The sequence below is a fragment of the Coregonus clupeaformis genome, chromosome 2 (assembly GCF_020615455.1).
Source record: "Coregonus clupeaformis isolate EN_2021a chromosome 2, ASM2061545v1, whole genome shotgun sequence".
NCBI classification, from domain to species: Eukaryota; Metazoa; Chordata; class Actinopteri; order Salmoniformes; family Salmonidae; genus Coregonus; species Coregonus clupeaformis.
In genome coordinates, this window is record NC_059193.1 from 23,567,362 (window position 1) to 23,584,810 (window position 17,449).

The 17,449-nt window shown below is 46.2% G+C and overlaps 2 protein-coding genes across 6 annotated transcripts in view; both read left to right on the forward strand.

Moving 5' to 3' along the window:
- The first annotated feature begins 452 nt into the window (after positions 1 to 452).
- Positions 453 to 5,219, forward strand: LOC121579866 (zinc finger protein 629). Of its 4 annotated transcripts, none has more exons than XM_041894816.2 (5): positions 453 to 762; positions 1,016 to 1,455; positions 1,559 to 1,683; positions 2,135 to 2,285; positions 4,295 to 5,219. In XM_041894816.2, exons 2-5 carry the CDS (start codon positions 1,152 to 1,154, stop codon positions 5,077 to 5,079), a joined length of 1,365 nt encoding a protein of 454 aa, XP_041750750.1. In that variant the 5' UTR covers positions 453 to 762; positions 1,016 to 1,151; the 3' UTR covers positions 5,080 to 5,219. The 4 variants fall into 4 exon arrangements, with proteins under 4 accessions (XP_041750750.1, XP_041750748.1, XP_041750749.1 ...); XM_041894814.1 differs by having other exon boundaries at positions 1,053 to 1,455; XM_041894815.1 differs by having other exon boundaries at positions 1,053 to 1,455; positions 2,159 to 2,285.
- An 11,404-nt stretch (positions 5,220 to 16,623) lies between these two features.
- The window catches only part of LOC121579867 (serine/threonine-protein phosphatase 2A 55 kDa regulatory subunit B gamma isoform-like), a 42,617-nt gene continuing 41,791 nt past the window's right edge, over positions 16,624 to 17,449 (forward strand). For both annotated transcript variants that reach the window (XM_041894818.2, XM_041894819.2), the window contains exon 1: positions 16,624 to 17,322. Coding sequence is in view for 1 of the 2 variants with exons in the window: in XM_041894819.2 (XP_041750753.1) it covers positions 17,250 to 17,322 (73 nt within the window). In the remaining variant the exon portion in view is untranslated. The remainder of the gene's footprint in view (positions 17,323 to 17,449) is intronic.

The following is a 17,449-nucleotide window of genomic DNA, read 5'->3' on the forward strand; positions in this document are numbered from 1 at the left end:
ATTTTACACTATTATGGAGAGATGTACTGATTGGATTCTTTACCTACTATATAAATAAGTTGAAACAATTTTATGTAATTAATTTCATTATTCTTTTGGCCAAATTTCATATTCATAAATGTAAATTTACAAACAAAACACCACATTTTCTTACCTTACAAAAATAAATTGAACTATATTTTAAGACAATTAAATACTCTACCAACGAAAAAGCTGTTAGAATTATAAGTGTGTGTATGCCCCTTAAGGTCCTTGTGTAATGTGATATTGTACCCCCTAGCCCAATTGTCCTTTGTATATTATTTATATATACTTGTGTTCCCCCATGTACTTTTTGTATTGATTTGTTGTTAATAAAAATATATAAAAAAAAGCTTTAGATCTCCAAACTCATTTCCCCCTTGGTCTCACTTCCATCCATCCGGCTAGGGAATTGCAAATCCCGTAGAGGAGAAAGTCTCATCGCGAGACTGAGAATCAACATGGCTTGCTTCCATAGATTTCGCTAGCCATTTTAGTCAATAGAAAAATCTAAAAATCTGCGAGTTTGAGTTGTCTACACGAATTCCAAATGACTCGGCTGATAAAGAAAGTACTGTAGCTACATACAGCAACTGCTCTTCCAGGTTTCTTGCATCTTTGTTAACGAGCTAGTTAGATAACGTTAACTGAGCCTGCCATCCAGAGCTAACCTTGTTTAGCTGTCTAGCTAGCTTGATTCGCCTGGCTGCACTCTTCACAGTCTTCAGTGTTTGTTTTATGGTAAGTCTCATCTGTTATTAATAGCATGTAGACTGGATGTTAGTGGTCTAGCCAGCTTACGAGCAGTGATTCTGGAGGGGTGTGGTGTTTGCTACTTGGCTATGTAACTACTTACGCTTCACAGACTGGCTCAGGGCCAGATCATTGTGGTGGACTGGAAAGGAGACAGCTGTAGCTAGGTTGACTCCAACATTGCTGCATGTCACATAGAGGGTCACATCTTTATAAATTACTGTTCCATCGTCTACCATAGTGACATCCTCCTCATCACCACCCCACTTGATTGACAGCAAAGAAGTGCTCCTCTCCTTGGGACTCGGTGTAACCCTCCACCCTATCTACCCCTGGTGCCCCCAGAGCAGGCGGTAAGGGACACCATCATTGCCACGATGCTGGAGTCTGTAAGGAACACGTTTCACGCCCAGCTGGCCACCGTCATGGACTCCCTGCTGGCGGCGGCGGTGTGTGAGATCGCCAAGATCTTTGAGAGCAGTCTGTGTGAGCAGCAGGAGGAGCTGACGCAGAGAGGAGAGGAGATCACAGGACTGAGGGGGAGGCTGGAGAGGGCAGAGAGGAGGCTGAAGAAGGAAGGAGAGGAAGAAGAAGGAGAAGGCCTATTGGACGTGGTAGAAGGACCAGAGAGAAAAACAGGAGGAGATGGCAGCCCTAGGCAGCAGTCTGAACCAAGAGCTGGTAAGAAAACCGGATGTCTCATCTGAAAATGATCTTAGGAACATTTTGGTTGAAAACACCCCTAAACTACTGTCTGGTTGTCTGTCCTGCGCCGTCTGTTCAGGTTCAAGCTGGGATTCGGATGCGGCCTCTGAGACCCCCAAATTGGTCCAGGACAGCGGGTGTAAGAAGCCCCCCAGGATGAAAAAGGAGGGGACTGAGCTGGAGGGGTCCTCCATCAAAGAAGAGGTCAGACTCACAGTCATTCTCTAACACAATAAGAATGTCTGTCTTTCTCAATGTTTTCAGTCTCATTTAGCTGTTTTATTACAATTTTATTCTGTCAAGGAGGTAGTCTCCCGAGTGGCGCAGCGGTCTAAGGCACTGCATCGCAGTGCTAGAGGTGTCACTACAGACCCGGGTGTGATCCCGGGCTGTATCACAACTGGCCGTGGTCTGGAGTCCCATAGGGCGGCGCACGATTGGCCCAGCGTCGTCCGGGTTAGGGGAGGGATTTGCGGCGGTAGGCCGACATTGTAAACAAGAATTTGTTCTTAACTAACTTGCCTAGTTAAATAAAGGTGGAATAAAAATAGTAATGCAGGTTTGAGTTGTTTTCAGTGGTTAATTTATTCAAAGGCTGTTCAACACTGTGCTGTGACGCTGTCCCCCACATTAATGTTTTATTCTCTCCCTTCAGCTTAAACATTGCCCTCTTCCACAGTTTGAGGAGCCCCACCCTGCCCCTGTAGAGGGGGAGGAGGAGGGCCAAGGGCCAGGGAGGAGCTCTTCTGCTGGGGTTCAGAGGCTAGGAGACCCCTTGTCTGACACAACAGGGACCAAGGTGAAGTGTAAGGAAGTTTAATCCTTAACCAATCAATACACACGTTTGTGTTTTACAGTCCCTCCAGGATTTAGCGATTCTGCAATAGATACTTTTTTTGGCTAAATCAACAACTCCTCGAATGTTATGCTAGGGCTTGCAAATTTGGCCAATCACCACACTATTATTGCATGAAACAGTCAAATCAATATTAACATTACCACATACAGTGCCTTCGGAAAGTATTTTGACTTTTTCAAGAAAAGCAAAAACAGTATATATATGTATTTTTTGCTACTTTATAAAAAAAATTTAACGGAAATATCACATTTACATAAGTATTCAGACCCTTTACTCAGTACATTGTTGAAGCACCTTTGGCAGCGATTACAGCATTGAGTCTTCTTGGGTATGACACTACAAGCTTGGCACACCTGTATTTGGGGAGTTTCTCCCATTCTTCTCTGCAGATCCTCTCAAGCTCTCGGGTTGGATGGGGAGCGTTGTTGCGCAGCAATTTTCAGGTCTCTCCAGAGATGTTCTATCGGGTTCAAGTCCGGGCTCTGGCTGGGCCACTCAAGGACATTGAGACTTGTCCCGAAGCCACTCCTGCGTTGTCTTGGCTGTGTCCTTAGGGTCGTTGTCATGTTGGAAGGTGAACCTTCGGCCCAGTTTGAGGTCCTGAGCGCTCTGGAGCAGGTTTTCATCATGGATCTCTGTACTTTGCTCCCTTCATCTTTCCCTCGACCCTGACTAGTCTCCCAGTCCCTGCCGCTGAAAAACATCCCCACAGCATGATGCTGCCACCACCATGCTTCACCGTAGGGATGGTGCCAGGTTTCCTCCATATGTGACGCTTGGCATTCAGGTCAAAGTGTTCAATCTTGGTTTCATCAGACCAGACCGGGCTGTCATGTGCCTTTTACTGAGGAGTGGTTTTCGTCTGGCCACTCTACCATAAAGGCCTAATTGCTGGAGTGCTGCAGAGATGGTTGTCCTTCTGGAAGGTTCTCCCATCTCCACAGAGGAACTCTGGAGCTCTGTCAGAGTGACCATTGGGTTCTTGGTCACCTCCCTGACCAAGGCCCTTCTCCCCCGATTGCTCAGTTTGGCCGTGCAGCCAGCTCTATGAAGAGTCTTGGTTGTTCCAAACTTCTTCCATTTAAGAATGATGGAGGCCACTGTGTTCTTGGGGACCTTCAATGCTGTAGACATTTTTTGGTACCCTTTCCCCAGGATCTGTGCCTGGACACAATCCTGTCTCGGAGCTCTACGGACAATTTCTTCGACCTCATGGCTTGGTTTTTGCACTGACATGCACTGTCAACTGTGGGACCTTATATAAACAGGTGTGTGCCTTTCCAAATCCTGTCCAATCAATAGACTTTAGCACAGGTGGACTCCAATCAACTTGTAGAAACAGCTCAAGGATGATCAATGGAAACAAGATGCACCTGAGCTCAATTTCGAGTCGCATAGCAAAGGGTCTGAATACTTGTGTGAATAAGGTATTTCTGTTTTGAATTTTTAAGATATCTGCAAACATTTCTAAAAAACTGTTTTCTCTTTGTCTTTATGGGGTATTGTGTGTAGATTGCTGAGGATTACATCAAACACAATTTTTTATTTTTAATAAGGCTGTAAAGTAACTGTGGAAAAAGTCAAGGGGTCTGAATACTTTCCGAAGGCACTGTATAACTGTCCAATCACCTCACTACAAAAAGAGGGCTTTCAATCTTAACCAGTCACCCCACTTTTACGGCATAAAATGGTTCAATAAAACAGGTCAACTTTTCCCCCGTCACCACATTTTCGTGACAAAATCATTGCAAATTGCCATGCAAAATGTAAGAATTGCCACAGCAATATCAAGCATTTTGGCCCACAACTATCACAACTAAACGGAATCCTGGTGGGACTAGGTTTAGAGGAAATAAACGTTGTCTGTTCATACTGTATTTTATACTTGTGGAATTGTTGGAATGTGTGTATTGAGCTCCCTTCATGATGTTGTTTCTTGTTCCTATCTCTTGGTAGTATCCCATTGGGAGGGAGACCCTAGACCTCTTCAGAGCCAGAGCTCCACCTCCTTCTTCCATGGCCCCCGGGTTGGACATTTCTCTCCCAGACCCGACCACAGGTCTCCTGGGCTTGACCCCTGGGCCAGTGGGGTTCCTCTAGAGCTTCAGGATCCCAGCTTCCTGGACCAGAGCCCAGACCAGGTACTAGAGCAGAGAGAGCTCCGACAGTCACACGACCAAACCAACCAATCCCAGAGAGGCCTGAGACCAAGAGACGACAGAGGGAGGGGCCTAGTTCATCAGAACCGCTGGTCATTGGCTGCCAAGGACCCAGTCAGACCACACCCCAACACACACGCTCACAAACACGCACAAGGTCATGCACACACACTGGGCGGGGCGAGACCCTACACTTGCCCGTACTGCGGCAAGAGCTTCAGCTACCCATCCCACCAGCGCAGGCACCTGCTGCGCCACACGGGGGTGAGGATGTACCCCTGCTTGGTGTGCGACAAGAGCTTCCTGACTCCGTCAGAGCTCACGGTGCACACCCGCGTCCACACAGGGGAAAGGCCGTTCGGCTGCACCCAGTGTGGGAAGCGTTTTGCCCGTAGCGGGAACCTCCGGGCCCACCAGAGAGACGTCCACCTGGGGAAGAGACCCTTTGTCTGCCAGGAGTGCGGCAAGAGGTTCGCCCACAGGGGCAACCTGAGGGTGCACTACCAGAAGGTACACCAGGGCCTGCCATACCATGAGGATGAGTACGACCAGGATGGCAACGCTCTCCCCTCTACTGGTTAAAGGGACAGGAAAACAGGGTCACATTCTGTAGGAGCTAATGGGAGAAAACATTTTGAAATGGAAAATGAGTGTTCTTACAGTGCATTCGGGAAGTATTCAGACCCCTTGACTTTTTCCACATTTTGTTACGTTACAGCCTTATTCTAAAATTGATTAAATAGTTTTTTCCCCCCATAGATAACACACAATACCCCATAATGACAAAACAAGGTTTGTAGACATTTTTGCAAATGTATAAAAAAAAAAAACATATCACATTTACATAAGTATTCAGCGCCTTTACTCAGTACTTTGTTGAAGCACCTTTGGCAGCGATTACAGCCTTGAATCTTCTTGGGTATGATGCTACAAACTTGGCAAACCTGTATTTGGGGAGTTTCTCCCATTCTTTTCTGCAGATCCTCTCAAGCTCTGTCGGGTTGGATGGGGAGCGTCGCTGCACAGCTATTTTCAGGTCTCTCCAGAGATGTTCTATCGGGTTCAAGTCTGGGCTCTGGCTGGGCCACTCAAGGACATTCAGAGACTTGTCCCGAAGCCACTCCTGCGTTGTCTTGGCTTTGTGCTTAGGGTTGTCCTGTTGGAAGGTGAACCTTCGGCCCAGTCTGAGGTCCTGAGCACTCTGGAGCAGGTTTTCATCAAGGATCTCTGTCATTTGCTCCGTTCATCTTTCCCTTGATCCTGACTAGTCTCCCAGTCCCTGCCGCTGAAAAACATCCCAACAGCATGATGCTGCCATCACCATGCTTCACCGTAGGGGTGGTGCAAGGTTTCCTCCAGACGTGGCGCTTGGCATTCAGGCCAAGTTGTAGAAACGGCTCAAGGATGATCAATGGAAACAGGATGCACCTGAGCTCAATTTCGAGTCTCATAGCAAATGGTCTGAATACTTATGTAAATAAGGTATTTCTGTTTTATTTTTAATACATTTGCAAATATTTCTAAAAACCTGTTTTCGCTTTTGTCATTATGGGGTATTGTGTGTAGATTGAGGAAAACAATTAATTTAATCAATTTTAGAATAAGGCCGTAACGTAACAAAATGTGGAAAAGGGGAAGGATTCTGAATACTTTCCGAATGCACTGTATTCAGCATTTTATATTATGTGAATTAGTCCTGCCTGCAACTCTGTTTGCATTTTAAACGAATGTCCCATAGGAATGACTCCGCCTGTCAAGAGACAATGATGAAGACAGGAAATGGTGAGAGCGAGAAAGGAATGCAGCGCTCTCTACAGAAGAAGAGAAGAAGTCATTTCTAAGTGTTGTGTAATTTAAAAGGTTGTCATACCGTTACTTGTTGTTTTTATACTGAGAGATGTTACCTTTAGTTACTATACATGTTTGTGTATGTTAGCAAAAGTGATAAACGTGCAAACTGATTATGTATGATACATTAGCATAACATTCCCTATTTTGTCTCAACGTTATTCATCCTCCGTGTGTACTGTTCATTTAAAGTCATTAACCGAAATAAAACCTGGTGTATTCATGGACAATCTTACAATGATGATACAGTATCTTATTTCGCAATATGCTTTCTTTGGTCCATAAGGTCAGGAAAAGCACGAAGAAGATTTTAGAAGGTACAGTACTGTTTTTTGGGTAAGTGCAGTACCATTGATTGCCACCAGAGAGCGGTCTTGCCACTATTCTCCATTATAATGCATAGAAGGCATGCACTTACAGTATAGTAGGCTGGTTGAAGATGTCTGCCACGTCAGCCTGTTTTACGTCAAGTGTGTGTGAAGCCTTCTGTTGGCTTTGCAAGTCACATTCTCTGCTTTCCACAGTTCCCTCAGGTCGTGTCAAAGACTGTTCTGCCGAATTGTTGGAGGAAGGAAAGAGAGGAAGGCTCCACACCACTTTCTCACTTGAGTATCTTACCTAGTCATTTTCAGATCTAATTTAGCTCTTTTGTAGTTTTGGCAACTATGTGTTTTCTATACCTGTTCACTCCTCTGCCTGTAGGCTTTACAGAAGCTCCCCACCTCTTGGCTACAACCCTTCTAATTTAGTGTACCCTGCGCGCACAACCCTTGTGGAACTCCTGGTCTCTGGCAGCTTTTGGAACTGCCAATCTGCGGTGAAGAACACTGAGTTCATCTCAGCGTATGCTGCCCTTCAGTCTGTTGACTTTTTGGTCCTGACGGAGACATGGATCACCCCACCCAGAGAACACTGCTACTCCAGCTGCTCTCTCTTTATCTCACTACGTTTTCTATCATAGTCTGAGAGCATCTGGTTGTTGTGGTGGTGGCACAGGGCTACTCATTTCTCCTAAGTGGAGATTTTGTGTTTTCTCCCTCTCTCACCTGTCTGTCTCCTCATTTGAATTCCATGCTGTCACTGTCACTTGTCCACTCAAGCTTAGGATTGTTGTCATCTATCGCCCACCAGGTGTCCTTAGAGTTCCTCAATGAGCTTGACACCTTGATAGGCTCATTTCCTGACGATGGCTCACCGCTCTTCGTTTCTTTCCAACTCTCTCTTTCCTTTCTCTCCTTGCCTCTTTTGACCTCACCCTTTCCCAGTCCCCTCCCACTCACAAGGCAGGCAATATGCTTGACCTCATCTTTGCTAGAAGCTGTTCTCCTACTAATCTCACTGCAACCCCCCTCCAGGTCTCTGATCACTACTTAGTTTCCTTTTCTGTCTCCCTTTCCTCCAATCCTACCCACCCAGCCCCTGGAATGGGTGGCCACTAATAAACTGGTCCTGAACATCTCTAAAACTAAGAGCATTGTATTTGGTAAAAATCATTCCCTAAATTTGAGACCTCAGCTGAATCTGGTAATGACTGGAGTGGATGTTGAACAAGTTGAGGAGACTAAATTACTTGGCGTTAACTTAGATTGTAAACTATCATGGTCAAAACATATAGATTCAATGGTTGTAAAGATGGGGAGAGGTCTGTCCGTAATAAAGAGATGCTCTGCTTTTTTTGACACCACACTCCAAAAAGCAAGTTCTGCAGGCTCTAGTTTAGTCTATTCTCGATTATTGTCCAGTCGTGTGGTCCAGTGCTGCAAGGAAAGACCTAGTTAAGCTGCAGCTGGGTCAGAACAGAGCGGCATGTCTTGCTTTTCATTGTAATCAGAGGACTGATATAAATACTATGCATGCCAGTCTCTCTTGGCTAAGAGTTGAGGAGAGACTGACTGCATCACTTCTTCTTTTTATAAGAAACAATGTGTTGAAAATCCCAAATTGTTTGCATAGTCAACTTACACACAGCTCTGACACACCCACCAGACATGCCACCAGGGGTCTTTTCACAGTCCCCAAATCCAGAACAAATTCAAGAAAGCGTACAGTATTATATAGAGCCATTATTGCATGGAACTCCGTTCCAACTCATATTGCTCAAATAAACAGCAAACCTGGTTTCAAAAAACAGATAAAGCAACACATCACGGCACAACGCCTCTCCCCTATCTGACTTAGAGGTTCATCTTGTCATCCATGTTTGTGGGTGCTAGAGAGAATGGGGTCAGACAAATATACAGATACATCTTAAAATCGCTTTGCTCTGTGAGTGTATATGAGGAGGGTCACAGAGGCTTTGCTGTGTTTTCTGTTGATATATTTTTGTGTATATATACCGAGTGTACAAAACATTAGGAACACCTTCCTAATATTGAGTTGCACCCCCTTTTGCCCTCAAAACAGCTTCAATTTGTCGGGGCATGGACTACTAGGTGTGAAAAGCATTCCACAGGGATGCTGGCCCATGTTGACTCCAAGGCTTCCCACAGTTGTGTCAAGTTGGCTGGATGTCCTTTGGGTGGTGGGCCATTCTTGATACACACGGTAAACTGTTGAGCATGAAAAACCCAGCAGCATTGCAGTTCTTGACACACTCAAGCCGGTGCGCCTGGCACCTACTACCATACCCCATTCAATGGCGCTTAAATATTTTGCCTTGCCCATTCACCCTCTGAATGGCACACAATCCATGTCTCAATTGTCTCAAGGCTTGAAAATCATTCTTTAACCTCTGTATATTTTGGTGTGCATATTTTGGTGTGTATATTTTGCCCCCAGGGAGAGGAAACAAATGCACATTTAATTAGACACACCGTGGCTGTCACCCAAATATTGTCTGACATTTTCATGACCTACAGTAAAATGGGGTGGTTTTTGGCGTTGGAGAACTTCAGTATGTGGGAATGTCCTTAACTGTCAATATATTCTGCAGTTACAATAGTAATAGTAACTATCTGTAACTCTGATAGGCACAGGCCTGCGTATGTACACGCCACCTACTAGACTGGGTATAACTCACTTATAAACTCAGCAAAAAAAATAAACGTCCTCTCACTGTCAACTGCATTTATTTTCAGCAAAATTAACATGTGTAAATATTTGTATGAACATAACAAGATTCAACAACTGAGACATAAACTGAACAAGTTCCACAGACATGTGACTAACAGAAATTGAATAATGTGTCCCTGAACAAAGGTGGGGGTTCAAAATCAAAAGTAACAGTCACTATCTGGTGTGGCCACCAGCTGCATTAAGTACTGCAGTGCATCTCCTCCTCATGGACTGCACCAGATTTGCCCGTTCTTGCTGTGAGATGTTACCTCACTCTTCCACCAAGGCTTCCCGGACATTTCTGGGGGGAATGGCCCTAGCCCTCACTTTCCGATCCAACAGGTCCCAGACATGCTCAACGGGATTGAGATCCAGGTTATTCGCTGGCCATGGCAGAACACTGACATTCCTGTCTTGCAGGAAATCACACACAGAACAAGCAGTATGGCTGGTGGCATTGTCACGCTGGAGGGTCATGTCAGGATGAGCCTGCAGGAAGGGTACCACATGAGGGAGGAGGATGTCTTCCCTGTAACACACAGCGTTGAGATTGCCTGCAATTACAACAAGCTCAGTCCGATGATGCTCCAAATCGATCCCGCTCCAGAGTACAGGCCTCGGTGTAACGCTCATTCCTTCGACGATAAACGCGAATCCGACCATCACCCCTGGTGAGACAAAACCACGACTAGTCAGTGAAGAGCACTTTTTGCCAGTCCTGTCTGGTCCAGCGACGGTGGGTTTGTGTCCATAGGTGACGTTGTTGCCGGTGATGTCTGGTGAGGACCTGCCTTACAACAGGCCTACAAGCCATCAGTCCAGCCTCTCTCAGCCTATTACGGACAGTCTGAGCACTGATGGAGGGATTGTGCGTTCTTGGTAAAACTCAGGCAGTTGTTGTTGCCATCCTGTACCTGTCCCACAGGTGTGATGTTCGGATGTACCGATCCTGTGCAGGTTTTGTTACACGTGGTCTGCAACTGCAAGGACGATCAGCTGTCCGTCCTGTCTCCCTGTAGCGCTGTCTTAGGCGTCTCACAGTACGGACATTGCAATTTATTGCCCTGGCCACATCTGCAGTCCTCATACCTCCTTGCAGCATGCCTAAGGCACGTTCACGCAGATGAGCAGGGACCCTGGGCATCTTTCTTTTTGTGTTTTTCAGAGTCAGTAGAAAGGCCTCTTTAGTGTCCTAAGTTTTCATAACTGTGACCTTAATTGCCTACAGTCTGTAAGCTGTTAGTGTCTTAACGACCGTTCCACAGGTGCATGTTCATTAATTGTTTATGGGTCATTGAACAAGCATGGGAAACAGTGTTTAAACCCTTTACAATGAAGATCTGTGAAGTTATTTTGATTTTTACGAATGATCTTTGAAAGACAGGGTCCTGAAAATGGGACGTTTCTTTTTTTGCTGAGTTTATAACAACTGTTTTCATAGATGTTGTTACACTTGGTGTCTTCTCTGCCTCAGGCTGCTTGTTCAATTCTCCAGAAAACTATTCTGCTGCCTCTCCCCCGCCCAAGGTTCCCTTCCATCACCATTTCCCCCCTTAGCAGTAAAATTAAATAAATATGTCACGCACCAAACCCCTGTGTGTGTGTCAGAGAGCGAGACTGAGACAGACAGCAGTGGGTGTTAGAGGTTTATTGTCGCCCAAGGCTGCTCGTAATCTGCTCTACCGTCTGGTCCCCAGGGTCCATGTTTTCATTTAGGTTGCCATTACTGATTGTACTGAATCCTGCCTTTAGGGGATTACAGTGCTGTCTCTAGCTGAAGGCATTGTGTTTATCCATCTACCAGACTGTACTTAAGCACTCAATGTGCTAATGGAGTGTGGTGCCAGGAAAATAACTTCTCACTCAACTTCAACAAAACAAAGGAGATGATCGTGGACTTCAGGAAACAGCAGAGGGTGCACCCCCCTATCCACATCGACGGGACCACAGTGGAGAAGGTGGAAAGCTTCAAGTTCCTTGGCGTACACATCACTGACAAACTGAGATGGTCCACCCACGCAGACAGTGTGGGGAAGAAGGCGCAACAGAGCTTCTTCAACCTCAGGAGGCTGAAGAAATTTGGCTTGGCACCTAAAACCCTCACAAACTTTTACAGATGCACAATTAAGAGCATCCTGTCGGCCTGTATCACGGCCTGGTACGGCAACTGCACCGCCCGCAACCGCAGGGCTTTCCAGAGGGTGGTGCTGTCTGCCGAACGCATTACCGGGGGCAAACTTCCTGCCCTCCAAGACACCTACAGCACCCGATGTCACAGGAAGGCCAAAAAGATCATCAAGGACAACAACCACCCGAGCCACTGCCTGTTCACCCCGCTATCATCCAGAAGGCGAGGTCAGTACAGGTGCATAAAAACTAGGACATAGAGAATGAAAAAAAGATTATATCTCAAGGCCATCAGACTGCTAAGTAGCCATCACTAGCACATTAGAGGCTGCTGCTGCCAATTGAAATCACTGGCCACTTTAATAATGTTTACATATCTTGCACTACTCATCTCATATGTATATACTGTATTCTATTCTATAATATTCTACTGTATCTTAGTCCATGCCGCTCTGTCATTGCTTGTCCATACAGTGGGGGGAAAAAAGTATTTAGTCAGCCACCAATTGTGCAAGTTCTCCCACTTAAAAAGATGAGAGAGGCCTGTAATTTTCATCATAGGTACACGTCAACTATGACAGACAAATTGAGAAAAAAACATCCTGAAAATCACATTGTAGGATTTTTAATGAATTTATTTGCAAATTATGGTGGAAAATAAGTATTTGGTCACCTACAAACAAGCAAGATTTCTGGCTCTCACAGACCTGTAACTTCTTCTTTAAGAGGCTTCTCTGTCCTCCACTCGTTACCTGTATTAATGGCACCTGTTTGAACTTGTTACCAGTATAAAAGACACCTGTCCACAACCTCAAACAGTCACACTCCAAACTCCACTATGGCCAAGACCAAAGAGCTGTCAAAGGACACCAGAAACAAAATTGTAGACCTGCACCAGGCTGGGAAGACTGAATCTGCAATAGGTAAGCAGCTTGGAATGAAGAAATCAACTGTGGGAGCAATTATTAGGAAATGGAAGACATACAAGACCACTGATAATCTCCCTCGATCTGGGGCTCCACGCAAGATCTCACCCCGTGGGGTCAAAATGATCACAAGAACGGTGAGCAAAAATCCCAGAACCACACGGGGGACCTAGTGAATGACCTGCAGAGAGCTGGGACCAAAGTAACAAAGCCTACCATCAGTAACACACTACGCCGCCAGGGACTCAAATCCTGCAGTGCCAGACGTGTCCCCCTGCTTAAGCCAGTACATGTCCAGGCTCGTCTGAAGTTTGCTAGAGTGCATTTGGATGATCCAGAAGAGGATTGGGAGAATGTCATATGGTCAGATGAAACCAAAATAGAACTTTTTGGTAAAAACTCAACTCGTCGTGTTTGGAGGACAAAGAATGCTGAGTTGCATCCAAAGAACACCATACCTACTGTGAAGCATGGGGGTGGAAACATCATGCTTTGGGGCTGTTTTTCTGCAAAGGGACCAGGACGACTGATCCGTGTAAAGGAAAGAATGAATGGGGCCATGTATCGTGAGATTTTGAGTGAAAACCTCCTTCCATCAGCAAGGGCATTGAAGATGAAACGTGGCTGGGTCTTTCAGCATGACAATGATCCCAAACACACCGCCCGGGCAACGAATGAGTTGCGTCGTAAGAAGCATTTCAAGGTCCTGGAGTGGCCTAGCCAGTCTCCAGATCTCAACCCCATAGAAAATCTTTGGAGGGAGTTGAAAGCCCCAAAACATCACTGCTCTAGAGGATATCTGCATGGAGGAATGGGCCAAAATACCAGCAACAGTGTGTGAAAACCTTGTGAAGACTTACAGAAAACGTTTGACCTGTGTCATTGCCAACAAAGGGTATACAACAAAGTATTGAGAAACTTTTGTTATTGACCAAATACTTATTTTCCACCATAATTTGCAAATAGATTCATAAAAAATCCTACAATGTGATTTTCTAGATATTTTTTTCTCATTTTGTCTGTCATAGATGACGTGTACCTATGATGAAAATTACAGGCCTCTCTCATCTTTTTAAGTGGGAGAACTTGCACAATTGGTGGCTGACTAAATACTTTTTTCCCCCCACTGTATATGTATTCTTAAATTCCATTCCTTACTAGATTTGTGTGTATTTAGGTATATGAAATTGTTAGATAACTGCACAGTCGGAGCTAGAAGCACAAGCATTTCGCTACACCCGCAATAACATCTGCTAAACACGTGTATGTGACAAATACAATTTTATTTTATTTGATTTAATGGTGTCAGCGGATGCTGGTTTAAAACTTTCATCACTGGCCTCCCGAGTGGCGCAGCGGTCTAAGGCACTATATCGCGGTGCTAGAGGCGTCACTACAGACCCGGGTTCGATCCCGAGGGGGCTTTACTTGGCTCATCGCGCTCTAGCGACTCCTTGTGACGGGCCGGGCGCCTGCAGGCTGACCTCGGTCATCAGTTGAACGGTGTTTCCTTCCAACACATTGGTGTGGCTGACTTCCGGTTAAGCGGGCGGGTGTTAAGAAGCACGGTTTGGCGTGTTATGTTTCGGAGGACGCATGGCTCGACCTTCGCCTCCCGAGCCCGTTGGGGAGTTGCAGCGATGAGACAAGATCGATATTTGGGAGAAAAGGGGTCAAATAAGAAAATATATACAAAAAACTATCTTGTAAGCCCTTTTGTGTCTGTGGAAATGTGGATTTTGACGTTGTGAACCATCTTTTACTGTGCAGCATTCTAAATACCAGAGCATTCTATCACTGTCCTCACACAACTGTGGATTTATCTATGAGATTTATAACAATTTATAACCCACATCAACCCAGTGTGTATGGAAGGGGTGAGACCATGCACTGACTAGGCTGGTGTGTAGCATATTCCCCCTTTGTGAAAAACATGGAAAAAAGATTGATGGAAATATAATTACAGTGAATGTGCTTCCGGTTGGGAAGAGGAATGCCAGGATGGAGTGGGAGTTCATTATCCCAGCGCTCTGGAGTTCCTGTGTATTCCGAGTGGCTCTTTGCTCTGTGGGTTGCTAGGCAACTCTGTGGCTGAGCGGAGCAGAGTGTTCTGGAGTGGAGTGGGGATTGGATGAGGGAAGAACACCGGTTCACTTAGAACAGACCGTCACCAACAGCATCAGGCTCTCTGATTGGACCGTTTGGTGATCATGATAAATGATAGTGCTAGACCAGGGTTTCCCAAACTCATCAAGCGTTGATTATTTCAATCAACTGTGTAGTGCTAGGACAGGACCGAGTTTGGGAAACCAAGTGCTAGACCATTATCATGGTGTTTGCTTTATGTGAGAAAGTTAGTATGTCTAGCAATATTCAACCTGTAGACTGTCTATGAATAATGCTTTTTGTGATGTGAGATTCTAATTAATTATCAGTGATTCATAAAACAACAGTTTATCATCAAATCATCCCATCATATATTTTATTCGTTTATTAAAACCGGGGATTCATGTTGAGGTTTATGTATCAGTTGAGGGTTGAACTTTGGCAATGCTGTCTGGACTGGTTCCAACAACATCAGTCTGTTCATTGACTCTTCCTCTGATCCATCCAACCCCTCCTTACCAGTCTATCCCTTAGGGAGGATATTCCCTGTAGTTTGGGACACCATGGCTCCATCTCAATAGTCTAAAATGTCTTCCTCTCCTTGTCTTGTTCCCTTAATCTGTACTGCCATGAACCAACTGGAGTGGTGGAATTGAATGCCCGGCAGATATAGTCCCACCACGTTGCTGTCACCTCCTCTGCCTTTACAGATCAGTGCAGATGAAGGGGAGAGGAAGCCACATCAGACTATTGAGATGCGCTCTGTGCCTTGGGTCCAACCTAGTGGCTGCGTTCCAGCATCGCCAAGGCAACAGGCACAGTCTGTGGGCAAGCCTTCACGGCTGAGTGGCGGTGCCGTTGTGGGATACAAGGCCCGAGGTCTAACCCTCTCGTCTGCAGCCAGGGTCAGGGATGGCAGCCCATGAAGGACATACTGCGCTGGAGTGGATGATGATCGAGCTGGATTGTGGGAAGGATATGAAAGGTGTGTGTGTTTGAGATGATAGATATTGCTCATGGATATTAAAATGTTTAAGTGGGATGGCAAGACTGTATGGTAGTGGGTTATCTTAGTTTAGTTATTTTAGTTATCAAGTGGGTTATCTTAGTTTCATGAGGTGTGTGGGGGGCTGTATTGGTTGTGGGGGTTGGAGCTGTGTTTAGGGGGGTGGGATGGTGGTGAAAGCTGATGATTGGGGGTTGGAGCTGTGTTTAGGGGGGTGGGATGGTGGTGAAAGCTGATGATTGGGGGTTGGAGCTGTGTTTAGGGGGTGGGATGGTGGTGAAAGCTGATGATTGGGGGTTGGAGCTGTGTTTAGGGGGGTGGGATGGTGGTGAAAGCTGATGATTGGGGGTTGGAGCTGTGTTTAGGGGGGTGGGATGGTGGTGAAAGCTGATGATTGGGTGTTAGAGCTGATAAACAGGCCTTATGTTCCCTGTTTGGGGTTAAAACCTAATGGTATTGGGCCAGAAGCAGAGATGGAACCAAATATCACTGGGACTTCCATGCTCTCTGCCCTCCATTTTCTCCCCACCCTCCTCCTCTCTTTCACCCTCCATCCCCATCTCACTCCACCTCTCTTTACCTCTCTCTCCTCGACCCCCCCCTTTCTGTCTCTCAGCCCAATTAATGAATTGATGTAGATTCTACGTGTGTTATAGTTTGTAATAATGTGTGTGAATGGAAGATAGAGTAGTCAGGCCTCCAGGTAAATCCTCCAGTTCATACTTCACATCTGCTGTATTTCATTCACTGAACTGGTACAATATAACAGCCCTTCCTCTCTCCTCTCATCCTCCATCCCACTCTTTTCCCACTGCTTCTCTCTCTATTTCCTCCATCCCCCACTATCTCTCTCCTCACCTCTTTTTCTCCCATCCATCCATCCATTCCCTGCTCCCTCTTTTTGATTCTCTCTCTCTCTCCCTCTTGTCTCTAATCAGTTGCAGTCAGTGGTCATGCAGATTGCAGCTTGTCTCTGATTGGCTTAGCTGGGAGGAGTCTATTCTGATGTGTCACACACGTACCACATCAGCAGGATAGAACCTCCCTCCCTCCCTCCCTCCATCCCTCCATTCCCCTCTCTCGCTACCACTCTCTCTCCCTCACACACACACACAGACATGCTTTCACACACACACATACGCCAGAGCTGACTCTGCAGCAGAAAAACAGGCTGGCAGAATTTCATCCCGACTGTAGCGACAGAGAAGGACTCCATCGGCTGTGAGAGAGAAGGACTGTCTTCATGGATGCTCGGTCGAGGAGTACCTGACCAGAGGCAATGGGCTGTGTGTGTTAATGTGTTAGGTCTGTGTGTGTGTGTGTGTGTGTGAGAGAGAAAGCACCCCAGCAGGAGAAGCAGCACTGCAGATACTGACTGAGTCCGGGGCTCGGTTCAACACCTCCTCCTCCCCTCCCCCTTTGGAGCATCGACGGAGAAACGAAGATCCATCGCTCTCAACCTCTGTGTGTGTGTCATTGAATGTGTGTGTTTGTGTAAGAGCTGCTGTGTCATTCACTGCTCTGCCTGCGTATCCGTGTCGTCGGCCCTCTCCCTGTCCCAGAATGATTCATTCTGCGCCCCTGTGCTGAGGAGGCGTTGGGCAGTATGGACCCTGCGCTGGCCGGGACCCCCCCCACGGATCTAAGCTGCCCCCCTGGGACGGGCGCACACCGCACCCCTGCTGATGGGCGAGGACACTGACACCACCCGAACACTGAACCACAGCTTCCTCCGAGACCACAACTATGTGACTGAAGGTAAGAGAGGACAAGGGTTGTGTGTGTGGGGCGGCAGGTAGTATAGTGGTTAAGAGCTTTGGGCCATTAACCGAAAGGTTGCTGGTTCAAAACCCCGAGCCGACTAGGTGAAAAAATCTGTTAATGT

What these genes read in the sequence shown, in the direction of transcription:
- LOC121579866 (XM_041894814.1), top strand. An exon ending in GCAGTCTGAACCAAGAGCTG is followed by an intron (nt 1,456 to 1,558) that starts GTAAGAAAACCG and finishes CCGTCTGTTCAG; the next exon opens with GTTCAAGCTGGGATTCGGAT. An exon ending in GGTCCTCCATCAAAGAAGAG is followed by an intron (nt 1,684 to 2,134) that starts GTCAGACTCACA and finishes CTCTCCCTTCAG; the next exon opens with CTTAAACATTGCCCTCTTCC.